This window comes from Balaenoptera borealis (genome assembly GCF_965194805.1).
Source record: "Balaenoptera borealis genome assembly, chromosome: 1".
Taxonomy (NCBI): Eukaryota; Metazoa; Chordata; class Mammalia; order Artiodactyla; family Balaenopteridae; genus Balaenoptera; species Balaenoptera borealis.
The window spans coordinates 163,919,503-163,938,452 of record NC_138860.1 but is presented as its reverse complement, the minus strand read 5'-3'; the positions used below and the strand labels follow the sequence as shown (position 1 = coordinate 163,938,452).

At 42.4% G+C, this 18,950-nt stretch overlaps 1 protein-coding gene across 1 annotated transcript; it reads right to left on the bottom strand.

Moving 5' to 3' along the window:
- Positions 1–6,397: 6,397 nt before the first annotated feature.
- Positions 6,398–18,924, bottom strand: SNIP1 (Smad nuclear interacting protein 1). The gene is made up of 4 exons (XM_082388896.1): positions 18,626–18,924; positions 17,114–17,216; positions 8,877–9,475; positions 6,398–7,895 (listed from the first exon to the last, which is right to left on the bottom strand). Exons 1-4 carry the CDS (start codon positions 18,844–18,846, stop codon positions 7,631–7,633), a joined length of 1,188 nt encoding a protein of 395 aa, XP_082245022.1. The 5' UTR covers positions 18,847–18,924; the 3' UTR covers positions 6,398–7,630.
- Positions 18,925–18,950: the final 26 nt, after the last annotated feature.

Genomic DNA, 18,950 nt, shown 5'->3' with positions numbered 1-18,950 from the left:
GCTTTCCTTCTTTCTTGCATTCTTCTTTCTTTTTTTTTTTTTTTTTTCCCCTCCCACCTTGCTTTGAAATTCTTTGTTTCTTCAATCCGTGGATTTGTACTTTCAACAGGTCTGGGAAATTCACAGCTATCTTTCTTCAGATATGCCTCTGCCTCATTGTCTCTCTCCTTCTGTAACTTAGATTAAACATAAGAATCCTTTATTTTTTTTTACCCACTGTTTTTTCCATCCTTTTGTCTCTGCCGCATTCTGGATTTCTTCTGTGTGTTGAGCTTGTAAACTGGGGTCTTGCTAAATTCCTTTATTAATTGCAGGGGTTTTTTTTGTAGATTCCTTGGGACTTTTAATGTAGACAATCTGCAAATAGTGAGATTTATTTCTTTTTCCTTCCAGTCTGTGTGCTTATTATGTCCTTTTCTTGCCTTACTGTGCTGGCTAGACTTCCAGTACTACGTTGAATAAGAATGGCCAGAGAAGATATCCTTGACTTGTTACTTATCCTAAGAGGAAGGTATTCAGTCTTATCAGGTTGAGGAAGTTCCCCTCTATTCCTGCTTTACTGAGAGTTTTTATCATGAATGGGTGTTGAATTTTGTCAAATGCTTTTTCTGTATCAATTGACATGGTCATATGATTTTTATTCCTTAGCTTCTTTATTTTTTTATTTTTATTTATTTATTATTTTTGGCTGCGTTGGGTCTTCATTGCTACTCTTCGTTGTGCTGCGCGGGCTTCTCATTGCAGTGCCTCCTCTTGTTGCGGAGCACGGGCTCTAGAGCGCAGGCTCAGTAGTTGTGGCTCAGTAGTTTGTTTTTGTTTTGTTTTGTTTTGTACTGTTCGGTCTGGTTTTGGTATCAAAATAATAATGGCCTTATAAAATGAGTTGAGAGGTGTTCCCTGCTTTTCTAATTTCTGGAGATGGTATAGAATGGTGCTAATTCTTCTTGTAATGATTGGTAGCATTCTTCAATGAAACCATCACCATCTGGGCCTGGATATTATTTGGGGGGAAGTCTTTTAATTACAAATTCAATTTTTAAAAATAGTTATAAGATTATTCAGATGATCTATTTCATATCAGGTGAATTTTTGTAGCTTATGGTTTTGGGGGAATTGATCCATTTCCTCTAAGTTGTTAAATTTATGTGCATGAATAATTTCTTTTGACCTATCTTCCAGTTCACTAATTCTCCCTGAAGCTTCTGTTAAAGGGATTTATTGATGGATTTAGTTATTGTATTTTTCATTTCTAAAAAGGTTCTAGTTGATCTTTTAAATAACTCCCATTTCACTTGTTGCCATTTCTTGTTCCCTGTGGGTATTTTTAAGTTTGTCATTTATTTGTTTGAAAATAGCAACTATGAACGTTTTATAGTACCTTGTAATTCAAGTATCTGAAGTCTTTGACAATCAGTTTCTGTTACCCGTTATTTCTGTTGGTGAGAACCTTTTCTTGTATGCTTTTAAAAAAATAATTGTATCTTTGCAGAAAAATATGTGGAAATAACTGGAGAGGAGATAAAATGTCCCTTCCTCCAAAAAGTAATTTCATTTATTTATATCAGACACCTGGAGGCACTAATAGTACAGGGTCGTTTTCTTCTTTTTTTCTTCTTTTTTCTTTTTTTTCTTTGTATTTAGTACAGGGTCATCTTAAGCCAAGTTCAAGGCTTGATGTTTTCTGAGCTCCAGCCTGCAAATCCCTGGGAGGATTCAATTTCTGTTCCACTCTTATTCTGAAAGGTATAGCTCTCTGGCATGCCAGCTTTTTGTGGGAAACATGTTCTATTAGACTCATTGTATGTGGGCTTTGGGTTTTGATTTTTGTCCCATTCAATCCAGGGTAAGGTCTGATTTGCTAGAATCAAATATGGTTTCTCTTTATATCAAATGTGGTTTCCAGGCATCTGTGCTCCATTTCTCTCTGGATTATTGTTATCTTCACTTTTGGCCTGGTAACTCTCTACTTACTTGTCAGTTCTTGGATGCCTTCAGAAATTTTTTAATTTATATTTTATCCAGATATTTTAGCTGTTTTCAGCAGGAGGATTCATAAAAATAACTTAGTCAGTCATTAATAGAAACCAGAAGTCTCAATCACCCTCTTTCCCCCATTGAACTTCAAGTGCTTCCAAAGCCTCATTTATCACCTTAGGCATTTCTGAGTGCTAGTCTCTGTCTAGAAATATTTGCCTGTTTTGGCATCTGCAAAATGTAATGATAATAGAAGCCTGCCTCATAAGGTTATGAGGAGGAAATGAGTTAATGTATGCATTTGTGCAACATGTAAAATGCTCAGAACTGTGCCTTGTACGTAGAAAGTGTTCCTAGACATTGGCCAGTTTTATTAGAGGTCTCAGTACATGCATTCTTAGGCTCCCAATGATTAAATATTTGTCGATTTTTCTGAATCAACATGATGATTTCCAACTAGTTCTGACTATGACTAGGTGAGGTGAGGATTTGCCTAAGCCACACCCTACCCGTGAAAGTCCCACTCACTAGGATTTTCTTGAACATCCTGTGAATCAGGAAGTCTCATGAACCAGCTGTCTCTTCCCTCCTCAAAACTCTCCACGAAGCTCCACTGGGGAGGTGAGAGGGAACAATTCAGATGAAAGATCATTGAACCAGGACTGAGGCCATTTCCATCCTAGCTCTACCACTGCCTTGCTGAGGGAAACTCAGGTAAACAATTTTATAGAATCCTTTCCACATATTCCACTCCAGTCCTGTGGTCCCCTGGCCTGCTCAGTCTGAAACGATGTCCTCCTCTACTACTGGCTCAAAAATCTACCTATTCGGGCTTCCCTGGTGGCGCAGTGGTTGAGAATCTGCCTGCCAATGCAGGGGACACGGGTTCGAGCCCTGGTCTGGGAAGATCCCACATGCCGTGGAGCAACTAGGCCCGTGAGCCACAACTACTGAGCCTGCGCGTCTGGAGCCTCTGCTCCGCAACAAGAGAGGCCGCGATAGTGAGAGGCCTGCGCACCGCGATGAAGAGTGGCCCCCGCTCGCCACGACTAGAGAAAGCCCTCGCACAGAAACGAAGACCCAGCACAGCCATAAATAAATAAATTAATTAATAAATTTAAAAAAATCTACCTAGTCTCTAAGGCATACTTCAAATACCATCTCTTCTCAGCCACACAAAAGAATGAAATAATGCCATTTGCAGCAACATGGATGGACCTAGAGATTATCATACTAAGTGAAGTAAGCCAGACAGAGAAAAACAAATATCATGTAACACCGCTTATATGTGGAATCTAAAAAAAAATGCAAATAAACTTATTTTACAAAACAGAAAGAGACCCACAGGTATAGAAAACAAATTTATGGTTCCTAAAAGGGAAAGGGTGGAGGGAGGGATAAGTTAGGAGGTTGGGATTAACATATACGCACTACTATATATAAAATAGATAACCAACAAGGACCTACTGTATAGCACAGGGAACTATACTCAATATTTTATAATAACCTATAAGGGAACAGAATCTGAAAAAATATATATATATGTGTGTGTGTGTGTGTGTGTGTGTGTGTGTGTATAACTGAATCACTGTGCTGTACACCTGAAACTAACATACTGTAAATCAACTCTATTTCAATAAGATACAAATAAAAACTAAACACAAATACCATCTCTTGCAAAAGGTGCAGCGCACCTCCAAATTACTGCTCCGTTTCTCACAGCTGTAAACCAATTGCTAGCATAGTAAGTTTATGTAACCATTGATTGATTGGATTAATTCACTTTAACTTTAGAGTAAATATGAACAAATCAACTGTCTTTTGAAATTGTTTCCGGGACTTCCCTGGTGGCACAGTGGTTAAGAGTCTGCCTGCCAACGCAGGGGACACAGGTCCCATCCCTGGCCCGGGAAGATCCCACATGCCGCGGAGCAACTAAGCCTGTGTGCCACAACTACTGAGCCTGCACTTTAGAGCCCACGAGCCACAACTACTGAAGCCCATGAGCCTAGAGCCCATGCTCTGCAACGAGAAGCCACCACAGTGAGAAGCCCACGCACCGCAAGGAAGAGTAGCCCCCGCTCGCCGCAACTAGAGAAAGTCCACACGCAGCAACGGAGACCCAGCGTAGCCAAAAATAAATTAATTAATTAATTAAAAATAAATAAATAAATAAATCAAGTAGCCCTTTCACTTGATATAAACTCACACACCCAGGAACACTGTGGGATCAGAACATTCTTTCACAAGCAGGCATTACTGGCATGTTATGTGCATGTCACAGGCTCTGATGAACGTGGCATCATTTCATTCCTCACATCCACTACTAATTTCCACAAAGGGAAGGATGTTAAAAAATATAACCATCTGTGCACCATATCAAATCATAAATAAATATATTTATATTTATGTATGTTCTAAGCCTTTAAAAACCAAGCTGTATTGTATTTTGGCATTTCAATACAATAACATAAAAAATTTTTTTTCAGTTATCTGAATTGATTACTCTGCTTTCCCTTATCATCAGGATATAATAAAAGTATTTAAAAGTTAGATCACCAGTTGCTCTTAATGAGCTATCCTTTGTCAATGTCAGAAAGAGGGAATGAGAAAATGACTGGGAAGAGGCTCCTGGGGAAAATCTGAAGATTCTGTCCCATACCTCGGCAGAACTGTGGGCCACCACAGAGGATTTGGGGGAGGGGCTCAGAAGCAAAGGGCTGTTTTGCAGATCGCTTGATTTTAACAGCTATGACTTGCAGACAAGATAGCCAGGGTGGAGGAAGGGTGGGTAATAAAGCAATTGCAAATAGCTAAAATGAACATCAGTTTCTAAGCAATGAATTAATTCAAGAAGAAAGTTTTAGGATTTTGTCAACTTCAAATGAGAAGTCTGCTGGTGATATTTGGCTTTGGAGATGAGTAGTATCTTTTCTTTCCCTCTTAAAAAGAAAAAAAGTGTGTGTGGGCGGGGAACACCGGCCCATATATCAATGTTTGGCATGAAGAATCTCTTAATCCAGGAAGCAAAAGTCTACTACACAACTAGGACCTTTTATTGAAGATGTAGGCAAGGACTTGCCTGGTGGCGCAGTGGTTAAGAATCCGCCTGCCAATTCAGGGGACACGGGTTCGAGCTCTGGTCTGGGAAGATTCCATATGCTGTAGAGCAACTAAGCCCGTGCGCCACAACGACTGAGCCCGAGCTCTAGAGCCCTCGTGCCACAACTACTGAAGCCCGCGCGCCTAGAGCCCGTGCTCCACAAAAAGAGAAGCCACCGCTATGAGAAGCCTGCACACCGCAACGAAGAGGGTAGACCCCCACTCACCACAACTAGAGAAAGCCCGCGTGTAGCAACAAAGACCCACCCAACGCAGCCAAAAACAAATAAATAAATTTATTTTTTAAAAAAATGTAGGCAAAGTGGTCATCTATCACAGTGTTCAGCAGGATGGTGCTTGAAGCCAAGCCTAAGGCTGCCAGGAAGCAGTAGTTACACAAATTGAACACGGAGGCCCTGGAGTGAGATGCCAGATTAGCGCCTCATCCCAGGAAGAGAAAACCATCAGCCTGGATCAAGAGAAAAGCTCATCAAAACACAACATTTTAGACATGCACGTATGTAATATGTGCTTCCAGGGGCCAGGGCACGTTGGGTGAGGATGCTAATTGCTCTTACATTGTTTCTTCCCTCATGTAACCTTTCACCTAATTAACCTTATTAAGTGTTCACTCTTCAAAGGGGATCTTTTTTCTTTTTCTTGCCATGACACACAGGTTGTGGGATCTTAGTTCACTGGGAAGGGATCAAACCCGTGCCCCCTGCAGTGGAAGTGTGAGTCTTAACCACTGGACCTCCAAGGAATTCCCCAAAGGGGAATCTTTTCATTTCTTTTGAATAAACATTAGTCAGCAGCCCTTCCCCACACTAGTCAACATTTAACCCTGAGTACATCTAAGTATGTGAGACCTTAGTGGAAAAACAATGGTAAGGAAGACCATCTAATAATGTCATTAGTTTCCACCCAAGAGGAACAGTTAGCAGGAGCACTGACTTGCATCATCTCTCCTTCCTCCCATCCCACCCCCCATCACCACCTGAGGGTGAAAGAGCAGGGACAGGGGTCAACTGGTATGAGGCCCACTATGTATAACCTGCCCCAACTCTTGACTATTCTGGGAAGGAAAACCCCTTCACTGCCAACTCAGAAAGCACTGCTGCTTCAACAGGACCACCGTTTACTCGCTGAAATTTGTAGATCTGGATCCCAGTGCAGGGTGAGTCCTATCACCCCCAGGGCACCCTCCACAACTGTCTACTTTTACCTCCAAAATATTGATACAAAGATTTCTTTAGCAGCAAATATACCTATGAACACAAGGTCCTCTGTGCTAGGAAAGAAGTACTCTTTGAAAGGGGGCTATATTTACAAGTTTTATTATTTTTTATTCCAAAAATACATATAAATGAAAACCTGCTCTTCAAATGCAGGGAGGCCTTTGCCTATAATGCAGTATTACATTTACATCACAAAACATTCTCATAGGAAAATCAATATGCAACTCTTTCACACACAATTTTTTAAATATATACATATACACAAACACACACACACACACACACACACACACACACACAAAATAGATGTAAGCAGTTATGACTTTTCTACTTACACATATTCCTCTGGTGGAAAATTAGGAAATTGGGCAATTCCCAATTGCCCAGGTAAATACAACCTCTCCGAACGTTTTTTTAAAAAGATGAAAACATGTAAACCACACAACACATACACATTGTTAGAATAAAGCAAAGACCCTGCCACATAAATGACAGTGCGTTTCTCAAAGAAGGAAGAATGGAGATAACCTCTAAATAAAAATGCAAAGTTGAAGATCAAAATTGTTCTGTACATGCTCCATGGAGAAATCAGAGTTCTCTCACAAGAAACAAATCCACGACCCATTTCAGCCTCTTGTGACATGTTATCAGCACCCACTGGTAGTGGCCATGACCTTCCTGTACAGTCATGAGCTTAAGCAGGCTCCACAAAGCATCCGTTTAAGTCCAACAGTCAATAATGAGGTCATGTGGTAAATCTCCCCCACCCCCCAGCCCACCCCCAAACAACGAAGTGCAAAATCAATTTCTATGACTCAAGAGCTCAACCAGGTCAAAGCTTTGGTATACTCTGGAGGCTGTTTTGGTGATAACCAAAGCTGAATAAGATTCTCTGTTCAGGGCTTTGCCCCCAAGACAAAAACAAACCCGGTCCACAAAGCTTAACAACGATATAAATAAAGTAACTGTACAAAGAAAGCAAGCCACAATTCCCCTTCAACCAGGGCTTTATAGTTTCCTGCACAGTAGTTCTGAAAGCACCAACTCAAGCCACGATGCTTCTACTAAAACACGATGTGTTGGTGAGACTGTTCAGAAAACAAATGCCCACGGCATGTGGCTGACGTGCCACAGAAGAAAGTTCAACCGAACACAAGTCAGTTTTCTTACACTGAAACGTAAGCTGGTCAGCAACAGAAGAAAGACTTAAGGCAATAAGAGGCGTTACAGAGAGCACGGCGGTGCCCTTTGAGTCAATCCCAAAGCTTTCGCAGAGAGAAAAGGTCTCTCGAGAGTTTGGCTTGTTTTCCAGTTTGCTAGCTGTCAGATACTTCCTCCTCCTCCTCGTCATCCTCGTCTTCCTTCCTGTCTACTTCAGAGGTGTCAGAGGATTCGTGGAGCAGAACATACTCTCTGCTGCTGAACCCAAATTTAAGGACATCCTTTTCCTTCAGTTCGTAGTATCTCTGGGGCTCAATTCGCTTGTTGTTCAGGAACGTTCCATTGCCTGAGCCAAGGTCAATGATGTAGGGCTTCACCCTGCGGCCAACTGTCCCATCAGCACGGGTATATTCCACAAGCCTAGCAGAGATAAAGGAGAGAAACCTGTGAGTGAAATCCTGCCTCAGATCATCCAGCTCTTTGCTAACACGGTCTAGATGATGTAAATAACCTGGCTTAGACACAGTTCAAGTTCAAACTCTAGGAAGTCAAGGGAAAGGCATGGCCATGGATTCAGAAATTGGGAGCAAGTAGAAATGGTGAGAACTGGTCACTAGGCGGGGAGGATTCATGGTAGATCAAAGCTTAAAATGCAGAATCCAAGGCCTCTTGCCATGGTTAAGAAATACATTTTTTGCATCTTTTTTGACACTTTTTGCATTGTTTATAATCAATATAGTGCTTCTTTTACCTATATTTCAACATATTTTAGCTTCTGTCCCAATGAGAATACACCAGTGGATTTGGACTTCAGAGTCAAGGGAACAGATGAGATGATCAAAATTGTTCAAATCAAAACTGATTTGAGCCAGAGTTCTACTACAGTGATCATTTATTAGGCAAGCCACTTGGCTTTGCTGAGCTTCATATTCTCATGTCAAATGGGGTATTAATACCTGTCCTCGCCTCCCCACTGGATTGTTGTGAACATCCAACAATAACAGATGTACTACAGAAACTGTCAAGATACAGATTCAGCTAACATACGCCAGGCACTCTCAGCTTTATTTCCATTTAACCCTCATAACAGCCCTGCGAGGTAGGTAGAAACCGAGGCCCAGAAGACTGGCTCGCCCCAAGTCAGACACCTGGTAAGTGGCAGTGGCAGGATTCAAAATCTGGATTTCTGACACCAAGTTCCAGCCTGTTATACAAATGTAAGCAATTATTTGTATAAAGTGATTATTCGTTAGATGAATAATACTCCTTAAGACTAATACTAGATACGAGGGGTATGGGCTTCTTGTGCACACACAGGCACACAGACCTCAGTAATCCTAACTAACCGAGACGCCGGGCTTCTGCTGGCACTTCAGTTTCCCTCTGCAGATGTACACTTACCGGTACTGAAAGACGGCGTGCTGCTTTGAACAGGAGGGGTGATCGATGGGAATGTCTGCGATGCGGCGGTGTCGGCCCAGGAGGTAAGCGCTCTGTCGGTGGATGTACATCACTGGAAGCACCTCATCATTTTTAAAGGGGTAGAGACGCCACCGTTTTTTGGGGATACGTGCTTCCGGGGGCTCGCTGTATTTAATGACTACACCCCGAAAGGTGTTGGTGTCCTCAAGAAGTGCCCCAGAAAGTTCAAAGCTTGGCTTTTCTTTAACAGGCACTTCTTTGTCTTTGTTGTTGCTGCCAGGGCCAGGCTGAGGAAGTGAGTCCTGAGATGCGTTACCGCCGGCTTCGTTCTTCTGGCGGTGCTCCCGGCGCCGGGCGTTGTGAAACTCCCGCTCAGATTCCTGCGCCTGTAGGTTCTGGGCATCTCGATCCCGTCCCTGAGGCTGCCCGCTGCCAGGCCTCTCGACCGAGCTTCTCCTCTGGTGGGAATGGCCACGGTGTCTGTCTCGGTCACTGTTCCTAGCTCGCCTGTGTTCCTGTCCTGAGGGTTCTCGGTGTGGCCGATCCTCCCGGCCTCTCCGCGGATGATCCTCACGTTCCTGAAATTCAAACAGATTCAGGAAGGTAAAGGCAGTCCACAGTCTATGAATACAGCTGCAGTCAAAAAGTCATTTGTGCTTTGGACTTTGGCATTCAGAGCAAAATGTCCCACAGAAATAAGGTTACCAGTGGTGGTCATGTCCCCTTGCAAGGCCACCACACAGAACAGGTGTCCTAGGCTGCGGCCCAGCTATAGAGCTAACGGTGCACACCCATGTTCAGAGCCCAAGAAACAAGAACACCTATAGGCAAACTTAGAGGGACATGCATACAGAATCAGAACTAACAGAGAGAGTTAAGTAGTCACATACAAGATAATTACGTAAAAAAAAAAAAGCTAGCTTTCTCTTATGCCCAAAAGGAAAATGTAATAGTAATTTTAAAAGATCTGATTTCAATACCTAGAATAAAATTAAGAAATATGCAAGACATATAAGAAACATATAGTGCTCGCTTCAGCAGCACATATACTAAAATTGGAACGACACGGAGAAGATTAGCATGGCCCCTGTGCAAGGATGACACGCAAATTCGTGAAGCGTTCCATATTTTTAAATTTGTGGGTTTTCTTCTCCTGTTTTTCTGCCTTGTGTCAATTTTATTATTAGTGTAGCCATAAGAACTCAAGAGGAGTAGCAACAGTACCATGACAGATTTATCCTGAAAAAAATAAACAAGCAGTTAATTTTTAAACATTAAAAAAAAAAAAAAAAAAGAAACCTATAAAAATTTACTACAGTTGACCCTTGAATAATGAGGGGGTTAGGGGCACAGGGGCACGAACACTCCAACTAGTTGTAGTCGGCCCTCTGTATACCTGGTTCCTCTGTATTCAAGGGTCCGAATCCACAGATTCAACCAACAGGGGACATGGAGCACTGCAGTATCTACTATTGAAAAAAAATGTGCATATAAGTGGACCAGTGCAACTCAAACCCATGTTGTTCAAGGGTCAACTGTAACAGATATATTTTTTAAAGATCTGAAAAAAATGAAGAAACACATGATGGTTTCTTAAAAAAGACTCAGCATTGAAAATCAGCACAGGAGAAAATGGGCAAAGGATATTAACAAGGAATTATCAGAACAAATAAATATTTAATGAACACACGAAGATAGGCTTACCCTGATTAATCTAATAACTAAAGCATTAGAGTTCAAGGGGGGCGCCCGCACACTATGAGCAAGGCTTCCCCTCCTGGAAAGGGGTAGAGAGGAAACCCTGAGCACCAGGACTGAGACCTTGCCTCCACTCCCCCGCCAACCCCACCCCCGGCCTCAAGGCCTTCTCCCTACCATACATATAGGGGTCAAGTAGGGGTCTGCTTGCTCAGAGCAGGACCCAGTTTTCCTAGACTTCCAAGCCTCCAGAGACAAGTATCAAGAGGCAGGGAGCCTCAGACACCCCACCCTCCTACCCCAAGACATTCACAAGTTTGCCACCACCATCTGCCTTGAGTTCACCAGAACTCATCTCATTATGCCCTTTATCCCTGATTAAATGAGTCACTGTAAGAAGTCACAGATTCCAGGTCATCACCTCTACCTCCCTTGTACTCTAATCCCCATAAGGCTCTGTCCATCAAGGATTCTGTCCCCAAATCTGTCCCCTTCTTCAACTCCTGAAGCTGTTGTTGCACTACGCCCCCTGGAATGGAGAGCTCGGCAAAACTGATCTACATCCTCCACGTTTTCCCGGATGGTTCCCAACTCCTTTCGCTCTAACAGAACCCTGGCTCTGCCCTGAGCACACTGCTCCCCTGCAGCTCCTCAAATGGTGGCTGTTTTTCTCCCTCTGACCTCCCCCAACTCCCACCATCTCTGGGTCTGGACATACGGCAGGTGTCGTCCTTGCTTCTCACTGCCAATTCCAGAACACGCCCCACCCTTTTCTTTCTCCCTAAAAAACCCAGCTGTGGGGACTTCCCTGGTGGTCCAGTGGTAAAGAATCCGCCTTGTAATGCAGGGGACATGGGTTCGATCCCTGGTCAGGGAACTAAGATCCCACATGCCGCGGGGCAACTAAGCCCGTGTGCCACAACTACTGAGCTCGCACACCTCAACTAGAGCCCGCCTGCCGCAAACTACAGAGCCCACGCACTCTGGAACCTGAGCGCCACAACTACAGAGCCCATGTACCCTGGAGCCTGCGTGCCACAACTAGAGAGGAGCCTGTGCACCACAATGAAGATCCCACATGCCTCAACAAAGATCCCGCATGCCGCAACTAAGACCCAATGCAGCCAAAAATAAATAAAATAAATAAATTAATTTTTTAAAAAACCAAATCTTTAAAAAACAAAAAACCCAGCTGTGAATCTCACGTAAGACCACTGTCACCATTACTCTCAGTGCTGCTGTCATTTACTAATCCTGAGTCACTTCCCCTCACTTTGTGCCAGTTTTACTTCCAGCTCAAGTCATCCTCTCCAGCATTACTCTTGGTGATTTCGATAACGTGCTGGCATCTCTATTCTTTGCATTTCTCTCTTCCCATTATCTTATTTGTCTCCTCCCTTCTCTTCAGCCACTAACCCCCATGGTTATACACGGACCTTTTCATTTCCAAAACTGCAACCCCTCTATAATTTCAATTTTAAGCAGTCCTCCTTCTGCCCATCTTTCCAGCTCACACTTTACCCAACTCTAACAATCCTTATCCCAATAAGACTCATCCAAGCCTTTGATCCTCTTACCTTTGCACAGTCCCTCGCTCTCTTCCCTTCCTAACTTAAATTCCATGGTCAAGCAGTATGATCACTCCCATGCGGAGATATTCAAATCCTTTGCCCCTATGCCATTCTGTTGCACTGTCCTGGCAAAACCACAATCAGCATTAAGCACAGCAAAGTGGCTAGAGAAAAGACACAAACCATTCTGAATGGTCCTACCTTAGAAGCATGACCCCAAGTCTCCTTAATGATGCCCAGCGACCATCCTACATTTTCTTGATCTATTCATTCTCCCAGATGACTGTTTTACCCCTTCTCTGTCCTCAAATCTCCTACATGGTCTTCCCCATCCCTTATTTACTCAGAAGGGATTTTCTACATCTACCCACCCATCAGTATCTGTACGCATATACTCTGTCTTCCCTTCCTGTGACCATAAGGAAACTATCTGTGCTTCTACCTAAAGCCAGTTCCTACATCTGGGAGCTTCCCTCTCAACCAGAATATCACTCCAGTGATTCTCACCTCTCTTGTGCATAATCTACTTCTCCATTCTGCACTGGATCATTCCCATCAGCACAGGCACCTGCTCTTCTCTAGAACTCATTTCCCATGTCAGCTTCCACCCTATTTCTTCACTCCTCTTTGAGTAAAACTCCTCAAAACAGTTTGGTTTTAATCGGTCTCCAATTCTTCTCCCATCTTCTTCTGAACCCTCCAATTAGGCTTCACCCTTACTACTCCACTAAAATTGCTGGTCAAGGTCACCAATGACCTCCATGTTGCTAAATCCAATGGGCAATTCTGTCTTCGTTTCCAAAAAGTGTATACCAGGCAAAATTAGTAGACACTATGGAGAGAATATGACAAATTACAAAACCAGATAACACAAAATAACTAAGATTTCAACATATACTCTCAATTATTGATAAGTCAAGTAGGATAATATATATTTTTTAATGAACATCTTTGCATAGAATACACACACACAAACACACACACACACACCTCCCCCAAAACATAAAGGAAAAGAAGATAACATAAGTATAACAGAGCCTTGAAGTATAAATATCAAACTATTAAACTGGCTGCTTCTGGGGAGTGAGGTGATCTTTTTGTTTGTGGGGAGGGGTGCGATTTTGAGGCTAATGAGAGAAGTAACCATACACTACATAAACCATACTCTCACTTTCTATTTTACAGAATTCTGTGTTATGATGAACAAGTAAATGATAAGTTTATTTTTTTCTGAGGTTTCCACAATCCTGTTCCCCTCCTTTTTTTTTTTAATTGAAGTATAGTTGATTTACAATATTGTGTTAGTTTCAGGCGTATAGCAAAGTGATTCAGTTATACATATACACACACCCACACACGTATATTTTTTTTCAGATTCTTTTCCGTTATAGGTTATTACAAGATATTGAATATAATTCCTGTGCTAGATAAATTTATTTTTTTAATGGTGGCTGAGTGGTGCAGAAGAGAATATCTATAAGTACAAGTCATGCTTAAGTCAGAGGCCGTGTGCACTCTTACAATCCAGGTGAAAGTCACTGACTTTCAGCTGCCTGTCAAGCCCTCAAACCCTTTTGCTCGAGAGCCATTTCCAAGTTTCTAGCTGATTAACACAATGAAATCAGCTTTTTAAGAGATAATTTGAGGTCAGGAGGGAAGTTAGCATAGAAAAGCAAACTAAGACACTTCAAAATAACAATAATCACAAAACAGTTCCATGCTACAAGCCCCAGGATTCACTGTAAAGTGCTGATTTAGAAACCAGAGGTAAAGAACTGCAAGTTGAAAACGTCAAACATATATATATATATATATAAATCAGGGAGTAAAATGGTGGTTACTAGGAGATGGGGGGCGAGAGGATACGACTGATGGTATTTAAGGGTACAAACTTGTAACAAGTAGTAAATAAGCCATAGAGATCTAATGCACAGTATAATGAATATAGACAGTAATACTGCACTATAATGATATAACGTGGTAAATATTGCTTCAATGGCAATCATATTACAATATATAAATGTATCCAAGTAACACAGCTTTGCACCTTAAATCAACAAAATGTAACATGCCAAAATTATTAAATCAAAAAAGTAGCAGGCTTCCCTGGTGGCGCAGTGGTTGAGAGTCCGCCTGCCAATGCAGGGGACACGGGTTCGAGCCCTGATCTGGGAAGATCCCACATGCCACAGAGCAACTGGGTCCGTGAGCCACAACTGCTGAGCCTGCGCGTCTGGAGCCTGTGCTCCGCAACAAGAGAGGCCGCGACAGTGAGAGGCCCGCGCACCGCGATGAAGAGTGGCCCCCGCTCACCGCAACTGGAGAAAGCCCTCGCACAGAAACGAAGACCCAACACAGTCAAAAATAAATTAAAAAAAAAAAAAAAAAAAGCAGCAAGTTGTACATAAACACACACACACAAAACTACAAGTGGTTTGAGAGGTTCGATCTGGGTACTATGGTTCCAGTGGCTGCATTCTGAGATAGCCAAGGTGGTGCCTGACCAACTCATACAACAGACCATCAAGACTGTCTGGCTTTGTATCTTTTTAGGTAGCAGAAAGTTGGCCCACAGTCTCTCAAATTCATAAGAAAATCCATTTTCTTAATGCCAGCGTCTCTATTTACACTTTGTAACAAAGAACTTCTTTAAAAAGAAGACTGAATGCTTGTCCATCAGGACCGAGGGCAAGGCACGAGAGTCTGCTCTCGCTACTCTTATTCCACAATAGTGCTGGAAGTCCCAGACAGTGCAGCAAGAGAAAATAAAACGCACACACACTGTAAAGGAAGAAATAAAACTGTGCCTATTTGCAGATATTATTATCTATGTGGAAAATCCCAAGTAATCTACCAAAAACCTCCTAAAATAAATGAATGAGTTCAGTAAGGTCACAGGATGTAAGATAAACATACAAAAATCAATTATATTTCTATGTACTAGCAATGAACAAGTAAACAATGAAATTTGAAATATCACTTACAGTCACTAAAAAAAATTACTTAAGTGTAAATCTAACAAAACACGCATGGGACTTGTACACTGAAAACTACAAACACTGATGAAAGAAATCAAAGAGCTAAATAAACGGAGACACACCTATGTTCATGGACTAGAAGACTCAATATAATAATAATAATTTTAAAAACCCAACTCACCCCAAAATACAAGTTTAACACTATTCCAATCAAAGTCCTAACAAGATTTTTTTTAATAGATATAAACAAGATTGTTCCCACCTTATAGTAAAACAAACTTAAAATAGAACAGAGACTTACATGAAAAACATTAAGGAAAAAACAAATCTTCAGGATCTAGGGCCAGGGAAAAAATTCTTAGACATGACACCAAAAGCATAATCTACGAAAAGAAAAACAGATAAGCTGGACTCCATCTAAATTAAAAACTTTTGCTCTGAGAAAAATCCTGTTAAGAGAATGACCAGACAAGATACAGACTGGAAGAAAATACTGGCAAACCACTCACCCCAAAAGGCCTAGTATCTAAGAATATTAAAAAAGAACTCTTAAAACTCAATAGTAAAAAAACCCAAATAATCCATCTAGAAAATAGGCAAAAGATCTGAAGACACATGTCACCTGAGAGGAAATACAGATGGCAAATAAGCACATGAAAAGACGTTCAATATCATTAGCCACTAGGTAAATGCAAATTAAGATCACAATACTGCTATCCCACCTGTAAGAATGGTTAAAATAAAAAAATGGTGCCAGTACCAAATGCTGGATCACTCACATGACAGGTGGAAATGTAAAATGGTACAGCCACTGTTATGGACTGAATCGTGCCCCCAAATTTATATGTTGAAGTCCCAACCTCCACATCTTAGAATGTAGCCAAATTTTTTGTAGATAAGCTCTTTGAAGAACTGATTTGAGTTAAAATGAGTGAGACCCTAACCCAATACGGCTGATGTGGTTAAAGGAGGAGCTAGGAGCCAGGGATAGGAGCACGGAGGGAAAGGCTATGTGAGGGCACAGTGGAGAAGGCAAGCCAAGGAGAGAGGCCTCAGGAGAAACAAAACTGCTGAAACTTTGATCTTGGACTTCTAGCCTCTAGAACTGTGTGAAAATTATAGGCTCCGTTGTTTAAGGCAGCCAGTCTGTGGAATTTTGTTATGGAAGAACTGGCAAACTAACACAGCACTCTGGAAAACAGTTTGGCAATTTCTTTAAAAAATTAAACACACAACTACTATACCATCCAGCAGTTGCACTCCCAGGCATTTGTCCCAGAGAAAAGAAAACTTATGTTCACACAAACACCTGCCCACAAATGTTTACATAGCAGCCTTATGTCTAATAGCCAAAAAACTGGTAACAACCCAGATGTTCTTTAATGGGCAAATCGTTAAATCCATACCACTGAATACGACTCAGCAATAAAAAGGAATGAACTACGGAGAGAGGCAACAACTGAATGAATCGCTGAAGAATTTTGCTGAGTGAAAAAAGCCAATCCCTAAAGGCTTGTACTGTGAGATTCCATTTACACAGCATGCTTGAAGTGACAAAATTATAGAAATGGAGAAGAGATTAGAAGCTGCCAGGAGTTGAGGGGTAAGGATGGGAGGGAACTGGGTGTGACTATAAAAGGACTACATGAGGGATCCTTGTGATGGAAATGTTTTGTTCCTTGACTGCACTGATGTCAACGTTTTGACTGTGATACTGTTCTATAATTCTGTAAGATGTTACCATTGGGAGAAACAGCCACTTCTTTATTATTTCTTACAACTGCATGTGAATCAACAATTACCTCAAAATAAAAGGTTTAACTTAACAAAGCAAGCAGGAAAAAAAAAAAACCCCAGCTTTTAGAAAAGCCCATCGCAAGTACAGGTGAACACATACACAACACTCTTTAGCTACGATGGGACAGGCTCTAGGTTTGGAGCCAGTATGAAAACATCTCAATCCACTTACCTGCTTTACTTTGACTGTTGAGTGGTGAGGACTTCGGCTTCTCTTACTCCGGGGAGACTTGCTTCTTCTCCCTGAGGACTTGTTTTTCTTTTTGGCTGGAGACCTGTTCAGAGAATGATACATGCAGATTTTATCTCAGTTTTCATTCCCTAATACAAATTAGCTTCAAGTATCAGGCTTACCTACTAATACAAACACCACATTTGTGAAGGTCTCTGCTGATCACACTAAAGGAGTAAGGAGCTTCACTTTTCTAGCCCTAATGTCTTCCACATACATAACTGCCTACTGGAACTTCTCACATAGATGACATAGCTCTAGATTCCCATCCCCTCAAGAAACTTTCCTCTGTCTCTGCCATCTGGGTAACTGGTGCCACCATCCACCCTGTTCCTCAGGCCAAAAACCTAGAAGTCACCCTTGATTCTTTTTCTCCTCACCACCAGCAGCCCCCCACGCTCCTCTCCCACACAATCACACTCACTCAATCAATCAATCAGCAAGTCCTCTGGCTCTACTCCTCCCTCTCCCACCTCATTCCAACCACTCTCCTTGATCCCTGTACTGGATCCACCCCCACCCCCACCCCCATTTCTAGAAGGAACACAATTGATTCCACTTCAAGTTCTTTGCACAGGCTATTCCCTCTGCCCAGATCTTTACAAGGTTGGATTATTCTTACCATTCAGGTCTCAGGTCAAATGGTGGACTTTTCAGAGAGTGGTTCAGGAAGAACCATTTCCCTCTACCCTCTCACTATCACATTACTGTTTTAACCTACCCCTAATACTTGTTACTAACTGAAACTATTTTTTTAAATTTAATTTGCTTGTTATTTTGTCTCAGAGCTAGAGCACGGTCAGTTTCACCAGGGTAGAGATCATCTATGGTGTTCATCCTTGCCGCCCCAGAACCTAGGACGGTCTTCTTTTTTCTACATATACACATGTATATTTTTAAAAGTGTTACATAGATATTTTCCCACATTATTTTATAACCGACGATGGTCTTTAGCATATAATAGGTACTCAGTAAAACTACGTCGAATGAATTAATAAATGAACGAGTCTAACAAGAGACAATTTTTTCCACAGAATATCAGACAGATCGCCTAGGCCCTCGATATGTAAACTTCTTGGGGCAGATAACTGAAAAGATAACTCCCGCACTCCATTTGCAGGCAAATGGGGAAAATCTTTCATTTCAACTTAAACGATCATTGCTTAACGAACAACTTAAACTGGACCATACCCGGTGAAATGCTGGGTACCCAGAAATGGAGGAGCGAGATCCTGTCCAGCAGGCATTAGGCGCTTAACGCCCAGCTATAAGGCAAGTGACAGGTACCAGAGTAAACGTTCCTTAACACAAGCACAACCGGTCACTACTATCGCCTCAGGATTAAGTCCAAGCTGCAGCGCTCAGCGTTCAAGGTGTGTTTCTGGCTCTAGCCCTGTCCTCCTTTCTCAATGAACCCGACCAAAGGTCCACCCCGGGCTGCTGCTCACTTACCGGCTACCTCCTCGGGCTCGGTTCCCGCGGTGACTCGGGCGGCCCGACTCGCCGGCCGGTGGGGACGGGCTACCGCCGGAGGAGTCCGGGCGGCGGTGCACGGGAGGCACGGATTCCGGGCTGAGGCGCTCCTGCTTCACCACCACCGCTGCCGCCACCATGTCGCCGTCCCGGTGCCTTCGTCGGCTCCCCCGATCCCGCTCGCTCTTCACCTCCTTCATACTAGGAGACCTACGGAGCCAAGGAAAAAGATGTCCGAAGCACTCCTATCCCCGAAGGAAATGACGGACCTGACTCTAGGACTTCCGCTTCCGAGTGCACGCTC

Bases quoted from the DNA above. Each gene is read 5' to 3' on its own strand.
- SNIP1 (XM_082388896.1), bottom strand. From the start codon at position 18,846: ATGAAGGAGGTGAAGAGCGAGCGGGATCGGGGGAGCCGACGAAGGCAC. The intron at 9,476-17,113 runs GTAAGTGGATTG...TTTGAATTTCAG, and splicing joins CAACAGTCAAAGTAAAGCAG to GAACGTGAGGATCATCCGCG. The intron at 7,896-8,876 runs GTAAGTGTACAT...TATCTCTGCTAG, and splicing joins CACGCCGTCTTTCAGTACCG to GCTTGTGGAATATACCCGTG.